This window comes from Lissotriton helveticus, chromosome 5_1, assembly GCF_964261635.1.
Source record: "Lissotriton helveticus chromosome 5_1, aLisHel1.1, whole genome shotgun sequence".
NCBI classification, from domain to species: Eukaryota; Metazoa; Chordata; class Amphibia; order Caudata; family Salamandridae; genus Lissotriton; species Lissotriton helveticus.
Genome location: NC_136065.1, coordinates 63,483,332 through 63,506,834, shown reverse-complemented (window position 1 = coordinate 63,506,834; position 23,503 = coordinate 63,483,332). Strand labels below are relative to the sequence as shown.

The 23,503-nt window shown below is 46.8% G+C and overlaps 1 protein-coding gene across 1 annotated transcript in view; it reads left to right on the top strand.

Moving 5' to 3' along the window:
* Nucleotides 1–23,503, top strand: part of ATAT1 (alpha tubulin acetyltransferase 1) — a 182,460-nt gene that overhangs the window by 100,787 nt on the left and 58,170 nt on the right. The window contains exon 10 of the mRNA XM_078641706.1: nucleotides 8,990–9,105. Coding sequence (XP_078497832.1) covers nucleotides 8,990–9,105 — 116 coding nt within the window. The remainder of the gene's footprint in view (nucleotides 1–8,989; nucleotides 9,106–23,503) is intronic.

The following is a 23,503-nucleotide window of genomic DNA, read 5'->3' as shown; positions in this document are numbered from 1 at the left end:
TGAAAGCTCTTTGTTGTACCCAGGACAGCGTGAATGCTCTTTGTAGTACTCAGTTGAGTGTGAAAGCTCTTTGTTGTACCCAGGACAGCGTGAATGCTCTTCGTAGTACTTAGTTGAGTGTGAAAGCTCCTTGTTGTACCCAGGACAGTGTGAATAGTATTTGTAGTACTCCGTGAAGTTAGAATGCTCTTTGTAGTACTCTGTTGAGTGTGAATGCTCTTTGTAGTGATCAGTGAAGTTAGAATACTCTTTGTGGTACTCAGTTGAGTGTAAGAGCTCTTTCTAGTACTCAGTTGAGTGTGAATGCTCTTCGTAGTACTCCATTGAGTGTGAAAGCTCTCTGTAATACCCAGTTGAGTGTGAATGTTCTTTGTAGTACCCAGAAGAGTGTGAATGCTCTATGGAGAACCCAGGAAAGTTTGAATTACCTATGTAGTACTCAGTTGAGTGTGAAAGCTTGTTGTAGTACCCAGGAGAGTGTGAATGCTCTATGTAGTACTCAGTTGAGTGTGAATGCTCTTAGTAGGATTTAGTTATGTTATGTTACATGGGTATTTGTATAGCGCACATGCACTGACAGGTCTCTTGGTGCTGGGGAGTCTGAGAGAGGAAAAGTTAAGAAGAGAAACATCTAATTGTAGGCCAGAGTGAACAACCAGGTCTTGAGTTGTTTCCTGAACCGTAGGTAATCGACCTGAAGCCTGAGGGCTTAGTTGAGTGTGTGAAAGCTCTTTGTTGTACCCAGGACAGTGTGAATGCTCTTTGTAGTACTCAGTTGAGTGTGAAAGCTCTTTGTTGTACCCAGGACAGTGTGAAAGCTCTTTGTTGTACCCAGGACAGTGTGAATGCTCTTTGTAGTACTCAGTTGAGTGTGAAAGCTCTTTGTTGTACCCAGGACAGTGTGAAAGCTCTTTGTTGTACCCAGGACAGTGTGAATGCTCTTTGTAGTACTCAGTTGAGTGTGAAAGCTCTTTGTTGTACCCAGGACAGTGTGAATGCTCTTTGTAGTACTCAGTTGAGTGTGAAAGCTCTTTGTTGTACCCAGGACAGTGTGAATGCTCTTTGTTGTACCCAGGACAGTGTGACTGCTCTTTGTAGTACTCAGTTGAGTGTGAATGCTCTTTGTTGTACCCAGGACAGTGTGAATGCTCTTTGTAGTACCCAGGACAGTGTGAATGCTCTTTGTAGTACTCAGTTGAGTGTGAATGCTCTTTGTTGTACCCAGGACAGTGTGAAAGCTCTTTGTTGTACCCAGGACAGTGTGAATGCTCTTTGTAGTACTCAGTTGAGTGTGAAAGCTCTTTGTTGTACCCAGGACAGTGTGACTGCTCTTTGTAGTACTCAGTTGAGTGTGAAAGCTCTTTGTTGTACCCAGGACAGTGTGAATGCTCTTTGTAGTACTCAGTTGAGTGTGAAAGCTCTTTGTTGTACCCAGGACAGTGTGAATGCTCTTTGTAGTACTCAGTTGAGTGTGAAAGCTCTTTGTTGTACCCAGGACAGTGTGAATGCTCTTTGTTGTACCCAGGGCAGTGTGACTGCTCTTTGTAGTACTCAGTTGAGTGTGAATGCTCTTTGTTGTACCCAGGACAGTGTGAATGCTCTTTGTAGTACTCAGTTGAGTGTGAAAGCTCTTTGTTGTACCCAGGACAGTGTGAATGCTCTTTGTTGTACCCAGGACAGTGTGACTGCTCTTTGTAGTACTCAGTTGAGTGTGAATGCTCTTTGTAGTACCCAGGACAGTGTGAATGGTATTTGTAGTACTCAGTTGAGTGTGAAAGCTCTTTGTTGTACCCAGGACAGTGTGAATGCTCTTTGTAGTACCCAGGACAGTGTGAATGCTCTTTGTAGTACTCAGTTGAGTGTGAATGCTCTTTGTTGTACCCAGGACAGTGTGAAAGCTCTTTGTTGTACCCAGGACAGTGTGAATGCTCTTTGTAGTACTCAGTTGAGTGTGAAAGCTCTTTGTTGTACCCAGGACAGTGTGAAAGCTCTTTGTAGTACCCAGGACAGTGTGAATGCTCTTTGTAGTACTCAGTTGAGTGTGAATGCTCTTTGTAGTACTCAGTTGAGTGTGAATGCTCTTTGTAGTACTCAGTTGAGTGTGAAAGCTCTTTGTTGTACCCAGGACAGTGTGAAAGCTCTTTGTTGTACCCAGGACAGTGCGAATGCTCTTTGTAGTACTCAGTTGAGTGTGAAAGCTCTTTGTTGTGCTTAGGACAGTGTGAATGTTCTTTGTAGTACTCAGTGAAGTTAGAATGTTCTTTTTAGTATTCAGTTATGTGTAAGGGCTCAGTTGAAAGTGTGTTCTTTGTTGCTCTTGGGTGAGTATGTTGCTTGGAGTATTTGGCTGGGTGTGGCAGTTTTTTATTCAGTTTCCTATTATTGCTCTCAGCGTCACTCAGGGCATACAAACTACGTTGAACTCTAGGTTCAGAGTGGCTGCTCGGAGGAGGTGTTTCTTTTGAAGTCTTCATTGAGTGGGAATGCTCCAGTGGATGTAAATGTTCACTGGAGCTCTCAGTCGACTATACTTGCCTTTCATATCTCTAGAATGTACTCTTAGTTCACTGTGAATGCCCCTTGTAACTCTTGGCGGGATGTGAATGCTCTTTGTGGTTCTTTAGAAAACTCGATTTCATGTTTCTGGTCTTTGTATCTGTTGTTTGTTTGTGAATGCTCAGTGGAATCTTTAGTTCGGGTGGATGTCCTTTTCAGTTTTTGGTTGTTTGTTATTACTCTTTCTAGCTCCTTCTTGGGCATGAATGCTCTTTTTCACTCTGGATTAAGTGTTACTCTTTCTTTTAAACTCTTCGTTCTGAAGGTATTGTCATCTATTTGACTTTATCTTAGGCGTGGGTTTCTTAGCACCTGGATTAGTGTGAATGTTCTTTGGGAGTTTAGTGTGAGTTTTCTCTGTCGTTCCTGGCTCGGTTTGAACGATGTCTTTTTTAATTAGTTTTTATTTCGGGACATGTATAATCATGTATAATCATACAAGCAGTACAAACCCTAAAAGGAATTCTGAGGCTGAGATTGCCGTCAGCACCTCGCTGTTGGTCGCGCTGGTCGCGTTTTCTTGAGCTCCGCTCTTTAACTTTTAACGACCCGTTTTTTGGATTTATTTTATTTTTAATTTTTATTATCCCCTGTTCTTAGCCTCCCGCTTGCCCCCTACCTTGCACCATAATTCTGGTTAAACCCACCGCTGTTTGGCGGGCCCGGTTCTGGGGAGGTTGTGGTGACGGCGGACATCTTGCCTTGGGCAGAGGAGGGTGAGCGCCATTTTGGAGCGTCCCAGGTCAGCAGGGACGCGGTGAGCACGCTATTTAGGGCGAGCACCACGAGGAGAATACCTGCAAAGGAATTCTGAGGCTGAGATTGCCGTCAGCACCTCGCTGTTGGTCGCGCTGGTCGCGTTTTCTTGAGCTCCGCTCTTTAACTTTTAACGACCCGTTTTTTGGATTTATTTTATTTTTAATTTTTATTTCCCCTGTTCTTAGCCTCCCGCTTGCCCCCTACCTTGCACCATAATTCTGGTTAAACCCACCGCTGTTTGGCGGGCCCGGTTCTGGGGAGGTTGTGGTGACGGCGGACATCTTGCCTTGGGCAGAGGAGGGTGAGCGCCATTTTGGAGCGTCCCAGGTCAGCAGGGACGCGGTGAGCACGCTATTTAATGCTCGCTAGGTGCGCGCAGCGGAGACGCGCAGCGGTGGCGCCTTCCCTGCGCCTGAGTCGTGCCAGAGTCCTGCCCGTCTGCGCCCGTCCGCGTCTCGGTCGCGGCGAGGTAGGACTCTGTCACACTCTTTTATTCTTGTTGTGCACATTACTATTCTTTATTGTTTCAGGGATGATTGTTTACGGCTTAGCTGAGCTGTTCGCGTTGCGTCCCCCCTCTCCGCTGTGCCCTTGTTTACCTCCGGGCCGGCGGGCTTTGAGGAAAGGGTGTCTGATCTGTGGCTGGCGGCCAGTTGTTCCATCGGAATTATCAACACCACCCCCCTCCCAATACTGCCAATGCGCTCTTTTGAACACCAGGTCGCTTGGTAGGCATTCCACGGAGATCTGGGATTTGCTCGCTAACTCTCAACTGTCTTGTCTGTTTCTAACAGAGACATGGCTCGGGGAAGGCTCAGGGCCGGATGTGGCTAAAGCACTACCCCCGAACTATACCATCTTCAGAAATGATAGAGTTGAGGGGAGAGGAGGAGGTGTAGCGCTTATTGTGAAAAAGGACCTAATCTGTTCCTCTTTTGTGATAGACAATATATCTGGGTGTGAAGCCATTGGCTTCAAGCTGTCACTTTCACCTTCTCAGACATGTACCGGACTGCTTGTCTACAGACCACCAGGTCCGATTGGTACCTTTTTTGAAGATCTACAAGCCGCGCTCTCCATTCCTTGTATGCGCTCGGCGCACTGTCTTCTGCTAGGGGACTTTAATTTTCATATGGATCTAGCAATGGATCCAAATGCTGTTAGAATCCATGATGTTGCGGCATTGCTTGGTCTTGTCCCTTATATTAAGAGCCCCACCCACAATAAAGGGCATATTCTGGATCAAATCTTCTCTACCAAACCGATTGAAGTATCATCTCCACTCCCAGTGTTGTGGTCTGATCATTTTTTGTTAAATTTTAAAATTCCTTTTTATACGGCCACAGGGCAGAGAGGACAGAGTAACGGGTTTCGACAATCCAGAGCCTTCCACCGTATTTCGGTGGAAGCAATGACTGAAGCTCTCCGTCTTCATCCTTGCAAGCTCACTGATGATCTGGAGGCAGACCTGGAGATGGTGCAAAAGTGGCTAACGGATAGACTTGATGATTTGGCCCCTATGAAGACTGTTAATTCAGCCCGTCACTTGGCCTCTGCTCCATGGTTTACCTCCTCATTAAGATTAATACGCCAAGAGTGTAAAAAAACTGAAAGGCTCTGGCGAAGAAAATATGACCCTGAGGATAAACAAAGATATAAAGATATGATTAAAACGTATCATAAACAGATTGCCGAGAGCAAGCAAAGCTACCTGGAGCATAGAATAGATGAAGCCACTAATACTAGTAAGGAGCTTTTTAAAATAGTTAGGGAGTTCACCTCACCGGCTGCCTGCTCTTCTGCCCACTCACATTCCGAAGAGTGGATAAAACAGCTTGCAGTCTTTTTTGCTAAAAAAATTAAGACTATTCAGGAGTCTTTTCCAGCTGTAGACCCCACATTGCCAGTATATAGCTCTACTTTTACCTCCTTGAGTGAGGATACTATGCCCTTCCTTTCGACATTCCCTCAAATGTCCTGTTTGACCTCGTTTGATCTCTTATCTCGACTGCAGTCAGGTTCGCCTATGGACCCCTGCCCGGCTAAATTCTTGGGCAGAGTAGCTGCAGCTGTAAATAGTTTGCTGAACCCTCTGATGAACATGTCTTTGTCTACAGGAGTGGTTCCCTTAGCATGGAAGCATGCACTGATTTTGCCCCTCATCAAAAAGCCAAATTTAGATCCCTTGACGCATGCTAATTACAGACCGATATCCCTTCTCCCTGCTCTAGCCAAGGTTGTTGAAAAACACGTGCAGCTCTCGATTACCAACTACATCGAGAGCAACAACCTTCTTCATGACACACAGTCGGGGTTTCGTGCTAATTACAGTACAGAGACAGCCCTTCTGGAGGTCACTGAAGCTATCAGGGAGACGCTCGATCTTGGAGGTAAGGCTGTACTAGTCATGCTGGATCTGTCGGCGGCTTTCGACACCGTCCCGCATGACGGTCTCCTTTTAAGACTCCAGGAGATCGGGTTTCGCGGGACGGTGTTGGACTGGTTTAGATCTTTTTTATCTGACCGCCGACAGGTGATCTGGGCACCACCGTTCTCCGCTGAAATGCCGTCGCTAGGGGTGGGGGTTCCTCAAGGATCCATTCTGAGCCCCATCCTTTTTAATATCTACATGGCCCCTCTGGCGGCGGTGGCGGAGGCTTATGGTGCCCAGGTCATATCCTACGCTGATGACACCCAGCTCCTGTTTACTTGCAGGAAGGGAGAGGCATTTGATGGGGCTAAAATCAGGGACTGCCTTGACACCGTTTTTTCATGGTTTCAACAACACAGCCTTAAATGCAACTCAGCCAAGTCTGAGTTGCTCTTTTTTGGCTGTGCTCCGGATCCATGTTGGAAATCTTGGTGGCCTCGAGACATGTTTCCTCCAGACGCGGTGTCAACGCAGGCCAAAAATCTGGGTGTGATCTGTGACGTTGATCTGTCATTTAGATCCCAGATCAATGTATTATCAGGGAAATGTTTTAGCATTCTGCGGATGCTCAGGAAATTTTTGCCGCTGCTGTCACTGCAATATAAGAAAATTGTGGTGCAGGCATTAGTTGGATCACGTTTCGACTATGCTAATGCACTCTATGCGGGCCTGCCGAAGTATTTGGTGGCAAGATTGCAGATAGTCCAAAATTCTGCTGCAAGGGCAATTTTTGGCCTTCCACGCAGAGCTAGAGCCTCTGGTTTACTTAAAGAGTTACATTGGCTACCGATTTCCAAAAGAGTCATTTTTAAAACTTTGACTCTGGCATTTAAAGCCCTGCATTCTGTAGGCCCTTTGTACATTAGGAAGAGACTGGCCTTTTATGTCCCAAAGAGGGTGTTGCGTTCAGCTTCATCTGCCACGATTGTGGTCCCTTCTTTTAAACGCGCTCGGATGGGTGGTCGGTCCTTCCGCTATCTAGCGGCCCTCCATTGGAATGGGCTTCCGATCTCTTTGCGGAAAGCCAACAGTCTCCTGACGTTTAGAAAAGAACTAAAGACGTGGCTCTTTTCTGCATGATCATCACGACTTTCTGAGCTGCGGGCTGGATTGACTGGTCTCTGATCTCTTTGCTAAAGCGCCGGGACACCCGCTTGGGTAGCCGTGCGCTATAAAAGAGTGGGCACATAACATAACATAACATAACATGGCGCATGGTGAGTGACATATCAAAGCGAGGGGGGCAAAAAAGGAAGCCTACCATAGAATGCAGCCAATAAAAGCAATATATCTACACATCCACAGTCAGGCTATATTTATGATACAAAATCAAGTAAATACATAACTGTTAGGAACTAGACAGCAGTTGACTGGACAGTGTAGTAGATATATTCACAGATGACATATGTCCATTCCCGTCCTCCCCCCGGATGGAGCCTAAATGTGTAGGATACCAGGTGGACAGGGCCGTATGCGAAGGATCCTTGGCCGGACGGGCTGGACGATGACCGGAATGGGAGAGGAGTCTTTGTGGCCAGTGGCTTTTTTCAGTAACCCCTGCCCTACCGCCGGGTTGAACGGTCATTGGGAGTTTTCCTTCAATGTAAATCATGTGTTTGGGTCGTTGAGTAGGTGCAAGTCTTTTGAACTCTGCATCGGGTGTGAATGCCCCACCTCGATTCTGCAGGATCTTTTCAACTTCTGGTTTTGTGAGAATACTCTGTTTGGCCCTTATCAGTGTGTGGACGATGTGTTGAACTCTTCATCACTCTGGCAAACTCTTAGTTTAAAAAGTTCTTTGCAGCGTTTGGATGCATGTGAGGTCTGTTTGTAGCTCTTTCGTAGAAACTAGCGCTTATTTTTGTTTTTGCTTCCGTAATGTGCTTTGTCAAGTTGTTTTTACAACTGTCAGTTGTGAGTACTCTTTAGAAACGATGGTTGGTGTGTGCGTTTCTTTGGACTTGTAGTTGACCTCAGTGGTTTATGATGTTTGACTTTATTAAGAGTAGTGCAGAGGTGGTGAGGCATGTGCTCAGGTGGGTCTTGATTCATTGCACTGCCATCAACTGGTGAAGTATTCCTGAGCTCTTCAGGCACTATTAGGTGCATGATGGGTACAGATGACGTCCCTCAGGTGCATGACAGGTGCAGATGACGTATCTCAGGTGCATGATGGGTGCAGATGACGTCCCTCAGGTGCATGATGGGTGCCGATGATGTCCCTCAGGTGCATGATGGGTACAGATGACGTCCGTCAGGTGCATGATGGCTGCAGATGATGTCCCTCAGGTGCATGATGGGTGCAGATGTTTTGCCTCAGGTGCATGATGGGTACAGATGACGTTCCTCAGGTGCATGATGGGTACAGATGACGTCCCTCAGGTGCACGATGGGTGCAGATGACGTCCTTCAGGTGCATGATGGGTGCAGATGACGCTCTATCAGTGTCAATGATTTAAGTAGTGCTGCACTGCAGAGCGCTGCTTGTGTGGGTCTTCGGGTTGAGCTCAGATAACGTGGGCCCGCCCCTCAGATGTCGCACTTCACTGCACTGTTCCAACATCTAAAGACAAGGGTGCATCTTTAAAGTGACTTGCCAAGTTCTTTTCATATCTTCTGTAGTTGTAACTGGCTGTTGGACTCAAACTTATTGTGGAGCTCCAATGCCAGCTGTTCTAGTGTTGTGTAGAAATAAGATACTTGAGGAGGAACAAGGCAAACTCCGGGCAGAGTGCCCGCGAGCTCACCTGCTCTGCCAGTCTCGTGGGAACGGTCATGCCTTGAGAGACACTGCAGACTTTAATTGCGGTGTCCAGTGCTGAAGAAGGTTGTGCCACACCGCTGAGGGGCAGAGAGCCTGGTGAAGGTCTATTTTGCTACCTTTCTACTCCCATCGGTGTGAGAGGGCTGCAATAGGTTCCTCCGGCTGTCGACCAGGTGGTGAAGATGAACCAGCTGTCATCGAGGGCACCTCACCTTTAGGGTTACTCACATGTGAGGTTTCCATAATGTCCACCCATAATATGTCATCCGTGTTTCTCATTCTTTCTCCCACTTTACTCGTTTCAATCCTTGTCTCGCCCTTCATCCGCTTTGGTTGCCATCTCCCTAATTTGTTTTTTGTTGTTGTTTTTTCCATCCCCTTTCTTCAAACCTGCTCCATATTTCCTGCTCCCTCGTCTGCTTCTCCACACCTTCTTCTTTCCCCGCCCGCCCGTCCCTGTTTCTTTCTTTTTCTTATAGTGGAAGTAACTTCGAGCAGGGACTTATGGCGTACAGGAACAGCTACAGCCGCTACGGGAACCTGGGCTCCCGGGCAGGATCCCCGGGAGCGGCAGCTGGCCGCACTGCGGGTGCAGGTGAGTGGACAGCAGGCACGCGAGCTGTTTAACCCACAGAGAAGTGGAGGTCACTCATGGTCAAACAGAGATCATGTGTGATCAGAGCGAGATCATGCGTGGTGAAAAAGGGATCATACATGTGAGAAAGAGATGCATGGTGAAAAAGAGATCATGTGTGAGCACAAAGATCATGAGTGATCAGAAAGAGATCATGTGTGGTGAGAAAGAGATCATGCATGGTGAAAAAAGGATCATGTGTGGTGAAGAGGAGATCATGCTTGGTGAAGAAAGGATAATGTGTGGCGAAAAAGTGATCATGCATGGCGAAAAAGAGATCATGTATGGCGAAAAAGAGATCATGTGTGAGCACAAAGATCATGAGTGATCAGAAAGAGATCATGCGTGGTGAAAAAGAGATCATGTGTGGTGAAAGATCATGCATGGTGAAGAAGGGATCATGTGTGCGAAAAAGAGATTATGTGTGGTCAAAAAGAGATCATTAATGATCAAGATGAGATCGTGTGTGCTCAAAAAGAGATAATGCATGGTGAAGAGGAGATCATGCGTGGTGAAGAAGGGATCATGTGTGGTGAAAGATCATGCATTGTAGGAGAGTAGGGGCTGCTTACTATGGTTACCCCCACTTTTTGCTGGTGTTTCACTGTTTTTCGACTTTAGTCTGGCTGGGGCCTTTCTATCCAGGACCCCAGCCTAGCTGCTTCCTCTTATGATTGCATGTACATTAGGTACACTCCAGATTGGTTACTGGGTTACCCTTGTGAGTCCCAGTATATGGTACCTTAGGTACTAAGGGCAAAGGTACCCCAGAGGCCTACCCGGGGCTGCAGCATGTATTATGCCACCCCCGGGAAGCCTTCAAAGCACCCCTTACTAAGATATATGTTACCTACATCTACCTTTAATTACTGACACATATAAACCTATCAGTCACTCCTATGGCAGGCCGTAACAATCCTGAAGGAAGGGTGCTTGGTTTTATGTGAGAAGAATGGACCAGGTGCCTTCCAAGAAAAGGAGCAGTAGGGTTAAGGTAGAGCCTCCCCCCTGACTGAGAATGCAGATCAGTCTCTTGAGGGAGATGATCTCAGTCCTGAAGAAGGAACTGTCCCAGAGGAGCTTGAGCCTGATCACGGTGAGTTCTTGGGGACAGGGGGCCCTTCCAGGGCACATCTGAGCCAGGAGCAGCTGAGCTGCCCTTCTCTTGAACCCTTCAGGCAGCAAGCTGCTGCTGAGGCTGCTGGGAATGCTAGTGGTACACATAAGATATATTGGGATGATGGACTCCTGTACTCAGAGAGTAGAGACCCCAAGCCGGGTTCATCCAGGACGTTGGTTATATCTCTGAAGTTCAGGGGCTTCTTATTAACACTAGCCCATGATATTCCCTTAGCTGGTCATCTGGGCCAAAACAAGACCTGGGACAGGATTGTCCCTCACTTTCATTGGCCCCACATGTCTGAAGACACAAAGGAGTTGTGTCGCTCCTGTGTCACCTGTCAAGCCAGTGGTAAGGCAGGTAGTACTACAAAGGGCCCCCTGATACCACTACCTGTGGTGGGGGTTCCCTTTGAGAGGGTTGGGATTGATATAGTTGGTCCCATGGATCCTCAGACAGCCTCTGGGCACAGATTTATCCTGATGGTGGTGGACCATGCCACTAGATACCCAGAAGCCATTCCCCTTAGGACCACCACAGCCCCTGTGGTGGCAAGGGCCCTCTTGGGAGTATTTTCCAGGGAGGGCTTCCCTAAGGAGGCAGTTTCCAACAGAGGTACACACGTCATGTCTAGTTACTTGATTGCAATGTGGAAGGAGTGTGGAGTGAACTACAAAGTCACCACACCCTATCACCCACAATGCAATGGTTTAGTTGAAGGATTCAACAAAACCTTAAAGGGCATGATCAAGAATCTCCCTGAAAAGCTTAGGCGTAGATGGGACATCCTACTGCCCTGCCTTTTGTTTGCATACAGAGAGGTTCCTCAGAAGGGGGTTGGTTACAGCCCTTTTGAACTTCTGTTTGGGTAACCTGTAAATGGTCCTTTGTGTCTGGTGAATGAGGGATGGGAGTTACCTCTCAAACCCCCTAAAAAGGACATAGTGGACTATGTACTTGGTCTCCGCTCCAGGATGGCTGAGTACATGAAAAAGGCAACCAAAAACCTTGAGGCTAGCCAGGAATTACAGAAAGCCTGGCATGACCAAAAGGCTGTGCTGACTGAGTACCAGCCAGGACAGAAAGTGTGGGTGTTGGAGCCTGTGACCCCAGCAGCGCTCCAGGACAAGTGGAGTGGCCCCCATACAATTGTTGAACAGAAGGGAGAGGTTACCTTGCAGCAGGTACAATAACTGGGCGAGCAGCTCCCACAGTTACAAAGAGTTAGCAGACAGTGGACTTGAATTTTCTGCCTATATTTGCAGAACCGGTTTGAGTAAGCTCCCTCTTCATGAGTTATTTCCAAGCTGTCCTCCAGCCTCAGTCTTCGTCTTGAGTGACGCTGTGCTCAGCAGGGTCATCGCCAGGTTGGAGCACCCACATCAGTCACAAAAAGTTGTGTGCTGTCTGCACCTGACTATCAACAGCTTCAAATGATGGTGATGAGGAAGATAGACAGAGGGCAGCTCCCCTTGTAAAGGACCCATCACACCCTGAGACCGAACCTGCGACCCCTCACCTCTACCATACACTGGCAGTGCCAGTAAGACCGATCAGCAGCCATCTGTATTAGAAAAGACCTAATCACATTTATTAGGAGAAATTTGTCTCTTCTTTCCCCACCTCATTGTCTGGTTTCCTACCTCCAGTCTGAGGAACATCAGCAGTACACTTTCACTTCTGGGAAAGCCTCTTCACCTCCATCATGTGTGACACAATAGAACCAGCAATGCATATCAAACTTCACCAGCATACATGCACACATACAGGCGTACGGGATCGTGACGCTAGGACACAGGTTTACCATCAGTAGCGGAACCTCAGATGCATGCACCACTAGTCTCCCATTCACATGACACAAGTAACAAGGTGTTGTCAGACTATAATCACTATAAAACATGGTACGCTGCCACCACAGCACTGCATACAAGAACGCTGCCAGGGACAGAAGTCCTCCTGCCAGTACACACGGTTTGCATGGTGCATCCCTCTAAGTGCAGGACACGTCCAGGACATTCATGTAACACAGGTAACAAGGTACGTTCAGACTATGATCACTATATAACATGGTATGCTGCCACCACAGCACTGCATACAAGAACGCTGCCAGGGACAGAAGTCCTTCTGCCACTACACACGGTTTGCATGGTGCATCCCCCTAGGTGCAGGACACGCCAGGACATTCATGTGACATGGGAAACCAGATCTCTGCCTGAAGCTGGGCTGGAGGTTCCGCATCTGTCAGTCCCATCCCACACATCTGGATGAAGCAGGGTCTAAGGTCCATATCTCTCTGAAGTTGAGCCTGAGGTCCAACATTTCTCTCTTAAGATGGATTTAGGGTCCCACATCTCTCCCTCTAGTGCGCCTGGCACCACATGTATCACTGAAGCTGGACCTAGGTCCCACATCTCACTGAATCTGAGGTCCCTCATCTCTCAGTGAAACCGGGCTTGGGGTCCCAGATTTATCATTAACGCTGGGCCTGTTCCTCACTGAAGACGGCCTGAGCTCCCACATGTCTCACTTAGTCTGGGCTTCTACATCTCTAACCAAAACTGCACTGAGGACCCTCATCTCTCACTGATGGGGTTTAACTCGAGATTTCAGGGGCACTCTGTCGGAATCCCCGGGGCGCGGTGGGAACCCGCTGACAGCAACCGCCGAAGCAGACGATCCGCACGTCAGGGAATCAAGAACTACAAAGACCGGCATGCCTAGCGCGCTTCTCGCGCACCCGGAAATGCGTACTTAATGCGCATCGGTCGGAAGGGCCACTGTCGAATATTTTGGAAGCTGACCGGCCGTCCGTTGTGATCCTCTGGCCCTTGGATTCCTGGGACGACAGAGCCGGGTGCATTTTCGGCATCGGATTAAGTCCCGCTTTACGGACCTCTGGTGCTCTGCTGTATGAAGCGAGCGGCTGCTCGTTTCCGTATCCCGACTTGGAGTCAGGGTAGAGCGTTGGTTGATACGCTCCCATGACGAACAGGCACAGAAACGCCCACCAAGGGAGGTGGTTGCCGCGTTTCGGCTTTGGGGGGACTTGAGTGCCGCTTCTGACCCCTCGGTGGAGCGCCCGGCCGGGTGTTCCCGAGGCGAGTGTCTGACCCCGAAGACACCTAGACGAGTTAGCCCCATCAGTCGTCCTCGAACGGCATTGTCGGCCGTTACTCTGCACAGTGTCCTCTGTTGGCTGGACACCGGGACCGGTGCCCATGCAGAGGACGGTTGGAACCCAGCCCTACAGAGCCCAGGGCTAACGACTGATGGGTATCGTATGACTTACTTTATTTTGGCGAGACTAAGCATCGCCTGTACTCTTGTTTTCCCTAACCTACGTGTACTTGTGTTTATTAAACAAGTATCTAACAGTATCTTTGTTTATCGTGGGGGTTTTCTTACCGCTAGAATCGATCCCGAGAAAACCGGGAGATTACACACTCCAGGGATCCTAAACTATTGTTTCTAGATGGAATAGTAGAGCATTGAACAGGACCTAAGCTGACAGGCTCTTAAAAGGAGAGCTGAGTAGATGGCCACCTGTAGCGCTGTCAACTGATATTGAGATAAGTTGGCCATCAGGTAGGGCTATTGAAACCAGATGGCCATCTATAATGCGTTCAAGACTAGGTGGCCATCTTTAGCGATGGTGATACTAAATAGCGATCTCTAATGACATCCAAGATGGCGGCTGGAAGAGAGCTCGGGAGATGAGCTCCGAAGGCTTGGGATCTGAATGCGGATTTTATCCCAGTTAAGTCTAAATACGCCAAATTGGTTAACCGAGAAACTGGTGATACATGAGAGTAACTGGATTTCGAGTCAAGCGTACTCACGTTCGTCGAGGGAAGGCAGAGAAGACTTCAAGGGCAGGATCGGGCTCAGCTCATCAAACTAATCAATTATCGGCTTGTGCCCTGCCTCTTCACCGCCGGGAGTTGGAAGCGGACGGTACGAGGCAGGGGCATTGGCGGTGTGAAGCGGAGGCGATAATCGTCCAGCAAGACTCCCGTAACTGTATCACGCAGCACCTGAGTAAAGCGGGACAGTTAGAGGCGGAGGGCAATCCCAAGAGCCCTGGCCATTCTAATGCCTGCGGAGGAACAGCGGTGCGAGGAGGAGCCCCCAGCATTTCTGAAAACCGGGAGAGATTGTCTGGCGAAGGGGAAGTGCCTGGGAGGGAGCGGCCGCTGCCGCCACCGGGAAGAGAGGTGTGCTAGGAATCAGCCCGGCAAGCTGTTCCTACACGGCTTGCGCGAAGGGAGCTAGTCCCGCCCCTCCTTTCAAAGCGTCCCTCGACAGGGCAACGCTGTAACAGTGGATTGAGCGAGTATGAGGCAACAAGAAAGAAAACAATAAAACGAGGAGTCTGATTGCACACGGGACAATCGGTGAGCCGAGCTGCAAAGCTTTCCTGGGAGTGGTGAGACACTTTTGGTTTCTATTACTCAAACATTGACCTGGAACAGGATGTGAACTAAGGGGCTCAAAGGAACCTTAACACCATCTCTTTCATATTAGGCTCTTTATCATAATTATGTAGGTAGAAATTAACAGAGGACTTCTTCTAGAGGAACTCAGTAGAAACTAACAAAGGACTGTGGTTTTTTGTTTTTGTTTTTAAGTAAAGTGGAAATTAACAAAGGACCACCACCGAGGCTGATCCACTAACATAGACATAGGACTTCACTCAACTCCAGCCGGACTCGATCTTGGCAGCCATTTTGGTTGGGGCAATGCTCTGTTTTTAACTAAATATTGACTTCTTCTCTCTCACTGGCTCGGTTTACCATTGATGAATCTAGTGAGAGTATATTTCTAACTCCAGAAGAGTATTTAGTCAATTAAGACACAATCTCTCTAGTCTACAACATGGCAGGTCACCACCTAAAGCCAGAAGGATCAAACTCGTACTCAATAATTTACCCTACCAGTATGTCTAAAAATTCGTCCAAATCCTTTAAACAAAACATTATTAGAACTAACCCCGAAACTTTAATTCTGGACACATCTGCCAATTCTAAAAAAGGCGTGTTCATTAATGACTTTATTTTCTTTACAAACAGAATGGCCAAATGGAAAAATACAATAAGCAACTCACTAAAAATTCAGGAATCAAAGAATATTCCCTATGGAACTAAGTTACTGATCACGCCATCTAGAAAACTGCGAGCAACATTAAATATTACATGCTATAAAAATGGCACAGTGCTCATTCAAGCTGCCAACAGTGATCTGGAACGCTTTGAAAGATTCTTCTCTATATTAAAAAATCAGGTCATCAGCAGTTCCACGTCCAGAAAACCTAATCCACATACGAACCCTCAAGCAATGGTCCCTCTTGGGAACCCACCTGATACGATGGAAATAGGCAGGGAAAGTGCATTACAACAGTCTAGTCAAGTTAGTTCGTCTGGTAGTACTAACACCAATGAAGAACCTCAACCTTTATACCAGGTAACTATTAATTCGCAGCCTAATACAATTGGTAGCGAAGGTAGACTAGCTATCTTAAACCCTAGGATCGAGCCCCAAATATCTTCCCAGGAAGATGATGTCTCTAATGATAGTGAAACTAGATCCACCATGACTCTAGAAACTCAACAGTCAGTTACTACCTTAGCATTAAATGACACGTTACCTAACGAGGAGCCCCAACAATCGTATCCCCTTGAGTCTTGCTCTCATCCTAGCCTGAACAATGATCTTGACCTTCAAATGGGAATGGTCAGACGGGTGGATAGATCGCTAGTAGATCTTGGTAGAGGAAGTGACACGCAGGGTGACTTTACAGGGAGTGGCGGACCCGTTTCCAGGCTTAAAAATACACAGACACTTACTGCAGAGACAATCAAAACTTGCCATCCGATAAGAACACCCACACAACAACTTTCTAGTATACCCCACAGTTCGATAAGAACACCCACACAACAACTTTCTAGTATACCCCACAGTTCGGACGTCGGAATAACAAGACCACATCTCATAAATGGGGATGTTATAAATTTCAGCACGCAAACCTGCAAGACTTACAAAGCTATGCTATCTGCTATTAAAGATATGAAAAATCTGCTGTGCCTATCAGAAAAATGGATTGCCAGAATGGAGGTCCTTCAAGTTACCTCGAGGGAAACACAAGTTAAACACAGATCCACCCCCATGGCGGTATCAAACAGAATTCACCGTCCACGATCCCAACTCAACTATTTGTCAAATAGTGAACTTGTATCCATTTTATCGTCCTATGAACCTTCTCCCACTGTTCATAATGGGACAGGAGAAAACCATATCCAATCAATCAAAACAATCACAACAAATGGGGACAGAACCTATCAGTCCAAAGTAAGAGGGCTTAATGCCAACAACCTTAAAAATGTGCCGTTAGTACCGGAAGTGTCTGTCTCGGCTAGGACCAATGATCAGAAACACATGCGGTGTATACTACTAAATTGTCGCTCAGCAAATAAACATGCGGCTGACATAGCCGACATCATTCTTAGCCATGAAGCAGACGTTACCATCTTGACTGAAACTTGGTTATCAGACACATCTTCGCCCTGTTTAGACATGTTAGTCCCACCGAACTACCAAATCATGAGACAGGACAGAAAGGAAGGTAGGGGTGGAGGTATCGCTTGTATTTACAGATCAGACATCTCCATCATAAAAATTCATGCTGACCCATTAGAATCTTGTGAATATATGGGCATGTCCCTTAGAACAGCTGATAACCAAAACTATAAACTTCATGCACTCTACCACCCTCCAGGTACAAAGACCAAATTCTTAGACCAGCTAATAGAAATCATGACCACCAACTCTAATCTGCAGTCTAACGATATCTTCTTAGGAGACTTTAATATGCATTGGGAAGATCAGACAGATAGTCATATCTCAATCCTTAAGACCTTCCTGGTAGAGCAATCGTTAGTCCAAGGATGCCTTCTTCCCACCCATTCTAAAGGATCCATTTTAGACTGGATTATAGCTAAAGAGAAAGCGATAGAGAACATTGTAATCACACCATGTGATTGGTCAGATCACCATATAATCACTTTCGAAATTCCCTTCAAAAAAATCAAATCATCTGCACAAATGGTTAAACCAAAAAAATGGATCAGGGACACTCGAGGAATTAATATGGAAAATATAACCGCACGCTGTACATTAGATTTGCAAGCTCCCAAATGCATGGTTGACGTCAATGATCTCACTCTGCACTATAACAAATCTATGTCAACTATTCTCGAGGACATAGCCCCATTAAAACTGAAAAGGATCACTGACAAGGTCAGAAACCCGTGGTTCAATGATGCCCTTAATGAAGAAAGAAGATCAATGAGACTATCAGAACGCAAATGGAGACAGCACCCGTCCTCGCCCCACTTATCCCTTCTGAGACAATCAAGAAAAGCTTACAATAAAAGCATTATTAAATCCAAAAAGAATTTTTCAGGAAAGAACTGGATAATGCTGTAAACAGACCCAGGAAACTTTTTGATCTACTCAAAGAACAATCTAACAAATCAGCTAAAGTAGCACCATCTATTACTACAAAAAGTCTAAATAGTGAAGATTTCTCAGTCTTCTTTACAGATAAAGCTAACGCTTTGGAGAGGGAACTAAAAAAAGCAGCAGAAGACATGGAAAGTAGGAATGATATGGATGACGAAGAACTGGTTCAACAAGAATTAACGAAACCTAAAAACAATGCAAGATGGTCAGGTTTTAAAGCGGTCAGTGAATTAGACATTGCAAAGATCATGTCGACCACTAAACCTAACAACCATTATAACGATCCCCTACCAGCAAAATGTTGGTCCACCTTTAACCACCTGTTAATCCCAGTTTGGACGAAGATCATAAATGCCTCACTATCACAAGGACAAATCCCGGCCTGCCTTAAAACAGGACAAGTCACTCCTCTGTTAAAAAAACCAACAGAGAACCCCTCTGTGCCAAACAATTTCAGACCTGTAACTAACATTCCCATGTTAGCTAAAGTATTGGAAAAATGTGTCCAACAACAATTGAGTCTACACATTTCCGAATTCAACCTGCTAAATGTTTGCCAATCGGGCTTCCGTCCAAACCACAGCACAGAAACCGCAATTTTGCACATAGTAGATGACGCATTGCTGGCTCTTGACCATAATGAAACCTGCCTCTTAATCTTACTGGACCTGTCGTCGGCGTTCGACACGGTGAACCATGCCAAAATCCTAGATAGATTGGAAAACCGAATGGGCCTAGAGGGTACAGTACTCAACTGGTTCAGCTCCTTTCTTGAGAGCAGATCCCAAAAATTCATTGTCAACCAAACCCTTTCTGGCCCGACCAATAATACAATCGGAGTTCCACAGGGATCAACACTTTCGCCAGCGCTCTTTAATCTATACGTTGAACCACTCACGGAAATATTACAAAAAGCAAATATTGCTTTCCACATGTATGCAGATGATACTCAGTTGTACATCAAGGTTGTATCAACAGAAGAGATAAACACAATGAACCATGCACTATCAAGAACCCTCCAATGGTTAACCAAGAATCATCTGAAACTAAACCCTCAGAAAACTGAATTCCTACTTATTTCACCGCAGAAAAGCAAATTAAAAACAACAGAATGGATCAACCTTATCACTGCTCTAAATTGTACTCCAAAGATTGTCGACTCTACCAAATCACTGGGAATTACTCTAGATAAAAACCTGAACATGTCAACACATATCAATACAATGGCAAAAAACGCCAGATTCCATTTAAGTTACTTGCGAAAACTTAAACCCTTCCTGAACAAAACAGACCTTAAAACTGCAGTTCAAGCACTGGTCATTTCAAGGATTGAATATGGATGCACTACCCTGGCAGGGCTCCCCAAAATCACAACGGCCCCATTGAAAGCCTGTCTTAATGCAGCCACAAGGCTGATTGTGGGTTCCAAAAAATTCGACCATATCTCCCCTCACTTGAAAATGCTAAACTGGTTGCCTTTCGAAGCAAGAATTCATTTCAAGTTGGCATGCATCACCCATAATGCAATCCATCACAATACTCCAGGTTACCTGGCTCAAAAACTTACTCTTTCCGGAGTTAACCGACCCTCTAGGAGCAAAACAGACTTACTTCTGAAACCGGCTCGCTTCCGCAAGAAAAAGACTTATGACCGAGCATTCTCAGGAGCAGCACCAAGAATTTGGAATGCACTCCCACCAAACATTAGAAGAATCACATCCATCGCAACCTTCAAAAAGGAAGCAAAATCATTCTATATGAGCAAATTTCTCCCATAGGACTGATTGGACGACAGCTTGTCTATAATTTGATCACTTATATATTAATTGCTCACTTGCATTCAGTGCTCCGCTATCCAATGTTGGTACAAAGATGATCCTGTTAGTTAGATGTGCCTTGGTCACTCAAATATTGACTGTATATATGTTGATATGCTATACTGAAGTGTGATTCTGTAATTGACTGGTTTTGTCCTCGTATGTTCTGGTTTTTCCACTAATGTACTCTTTTGATGATACGCTACTGTAAAGCGCTCTGATACCCTACACTGGGTCATGTTCGCGCTATAGAAAACATTAAATAAATAAAAATAAATAAATAATGCTGTCTGGACTAGATGGCCATCTGTAGTGCTCTCTTGACCAGATGGCCATCTTAGCTCTCAGCTGAAGAGGCCCTCTGTAGTGCTGCCAAGACCATCTGGCCACCTGTAGCTTCGCTAGACCAGATGGCCACCTGTAGCTTCTCTAGACTGGATGTCCACCTGTAGCTTCTCTAGACCGATGGCCACCTGTAGCTTCTCTAGACCGGATGGCCACCTGTAGCTTCTCTAGACCAGATGGCCACCTGTAGCTTCTCTAGACCGGATGGCCACCTGTAGCTTCTCTAGACCAGATGGCCACCTGTTGCTTCTCTAGACCGGATGGCCACCTGTAGCTTCTCTAGACCAGATGGCCACCTGTAGCTTCTCTAGACCGGATGGCCACCTGTAGCTTCTCTAGACCGGATGTCCACCTGTAGCTTCTCGAGACCAGATGGCTCTCTGTAGCTTCTCTAGACCCGATGGCTCTCTGTAGCTTCTCTAGACCAGATCACCATCTGTAGCTTCTCTAAACCGGATGTCCACCTGTAGCTTCTCTAGACCAGATGACCACCTGTATCTTCTCTAGACCAGATGGCCACCTGTAGCTTCTCTAGACCGGATGTCCACCTGTAGCTTCTCTAGACCAGATAGCTCTCTGTAGCTTCTCTAGACCAGATCACCATCTGTAGCTTCTCTAAACCGGATGTCCACCTGTAGCTTCTCTAGACCAGATGACCACCTGTAGCTTCTCTAGACCAGATGGCCACCTGTAGCTTCTCTAGACCGGATGTCCACCTGTAGCTTCTCTAGACCAGATGACCACCTGTAGCTTCTCTAGACCTGATGGCCACCTGTAGCTTCTCTAGACCAGATGACCACCTGTAGCTTTTCTAGACCAGATGCCCACCTGTAGCTTCTCTAGCTCTAGGCCAGATGACCACCTGTAGCTTTTATGGACCAGATGGCCCTCTGTAGCTTCTCTAGACCAGATGGCCCTCTGTAGCTTCTCTAGACCAGATGGCCCTCTGTAGCTTCTCTAGACCAGATGGCCACCTGTAGCTACGCTAGACCAGATGGCCCTCTGTAGCTTCTCTAGACCAGATGGCCACCTGTAGCTACGCTAGACCAGAGGGTCCTCTGTAGCTTCTCTAGACCAGATGGCCCTCTGTAGCATCTCTAGACCAGATGGCCACCTGTAGCTTCTCTAGACCAGATGGCCATCTGTAGCTTCTCTAGACCAGATGGCCACCTGTAGCTTCTCTAGACCAGATGGTCACCTGTAGCTTCTCTAGACCAGATGGCCACCTGTAGCTACGCTAGACCAGAGGGTCCTCTGTAGCTTCTCTAGACCAGATGGCCATCTGTAGCTTCTCTAGACCAGATGGTCACCTGTAGCTTCTCTAGACCAGATGGCCATCTGTAGCTTCTCTAGACCAGATGGTCACCTGTAGCTTCTCTAGACCAGATGGTCACCTGTAGCTTCTCTAGATCATCTGTAGCTTGTCTAAACCAGATGGCCATCTTTAGCTTCTCTAGACCAAATGGCCATCTATAGCTTCTCTACACCATACGGCCACCTGTAGCTTCTCTAGACCAGATGGCCACCTGTAGCTTCTCTAGACCAGATGGCCTTTTTTTTTTTTGCAGAGTGTTTATATAGCACGAACTAGACCCGAATCAGGTATCAGAGCGCTTTACATATTTTTCCAGTTATGTTACATTTTTACGTTTCCAGTTACTTTCATTTTTAGGCACGGGGAGATTAAGTGATTTGCCCAGAATCACAGGAGGTTTTGGCGTCGTTACCGAGACTCGATCCCCAGGTCCGAGGTCGAGCGCCCTAGCCGTTAGGCCAACTCCTCTCGCCTTCTGTAGCCTCTCTTGACAGGATGGTCACCTGTAGCTTCTCTAGATCATCTGTAGCTTCTCTAGACCAGATGGCCTTTTGTAGCTTCTCTGGACCATTGGTAGCTTCTCTAGACCAGATGGTCACCTGTAGCTTCTCTAGATCATCTGTAGCTTCTCTAGACCATCTGGTCATCTGTAGCTTCTCTAGACCAGATGGCCCTCTGTAGCTTCTCTAGACCATCTGTAGCTTCTCTAGACCATATGGTCCTCTGTAGCTTCTCTAGAACATCTGTACTTCTCTAGACCATATGGTCCTCTGTAGCTTCTCTAGACCATCTGTAGCTTCTCTAGACCAGATGGTCCTCTGTAGCTTCTCTAGACCAGATGGCCCTCTGTAGCTTGTCTAGACCATCTGTAGCTTCTCTAGACCAGATGGCCACCTGTAGCACTCTAGACCATCTGGCCAATCTGTAGCTTCTCTAGACCATCTGTAGCTTCTGTAGACCATCTGTAGCTTCTCTAGACCAGATGGCCATCTGTAGCTTCTCTGGACCATCTGCTTCTCTAGACCATCTGTAGCTTCTGTAGACCATCTGTAGCTTCTGTAGACCATCTGTAGCTTCTCTAGACCAGATGGCCATCTGTAGCATCTCTAGACCATCTGGCCATCTGTAGCTTGTCTAGACCATCTGTAGCTTCTCTAGACCAGATGGCCACCTGTAGCACTCTAGACCATCTGGCCAATCTGTAGCTTCTCTAGACCATCTGTAGCTTCTGTAGACCATCTGTAACTTCTCTAGACCAGATGGCCATCTGTAGCTTCTCTGGACCATCTGCTTCTCTAGACCATCTGTAGCTTCTCTAGACCATCTGTAGCTTCTCTAGACGGCCATCTATAGCACTGCTGGCTGAAAGGACTTTTTAAAATCTTTTTGTGCTGTTTTTTTCCTCTATTGTCTTCTTTCTTCAGCTTGGGTAGGTCAGGCCGCAGTTCCTCGATGTTCACTCTCATGTTCACTAAGTCATTGACCATTTATGCCAAGTGACCACGTATCTTCTGCTCCTCTGCGTATCGTATTTGGAGAAAAGTCTTCTGCTGCTCACTTGTGCTCTTTGCGCCACCATCGGTACGAGGTTCCCTCTGGTGCTCACATGTGCTCTTTGCACCACCATCGGTACGAGGTTCTCTCTGGTGCTCACATGTGCTCTTTGCGCCACCATCGGTACGAGGTTCTCTCTGGTGCTCACATGTGCTCTCTGTGCTACCATCTGTAGGAGAGTAGGGTCTGCTTCCTATGGTCACCCCCACTTTTTGCTGTGATTTACTGTTCTCTTTACTTTAGTGTGGCTGTGGCCCTGCTAATCAGACCCACAGCCCAGCTGTTCTCTCTCTAAGTTGATACCATGTACTTTAGGTACATACCAGGTTGGGAATCCTTTGTGAGCCCCTGTATAGTGTACCATAGGTACCCAGGGCATAGGTGCATCCAAGGCCTATCAGGGGCTGCAGCATTTATTATGCCACCCCTGGCTGGCAATCCAAACTGACACCACAGGCTGATCACTCAGCGTGGGTAAGGTGGTGTAATCACCCCTTACTTAGATCTAGTATACCTATACCTACCCTTATATATAGACACATATATACCTATAAGTCACACCTATGGCAAGCCTTGACAATCCTGAAGGCAGAGTGCTTGGTTTTATGTGAGAGGGTGCTCTAGCATGAGCTGAGCCCTCTGCAGCTTTCGGAGCCATCTCCTTATAGCTGTTCTATAATATAGCCATAC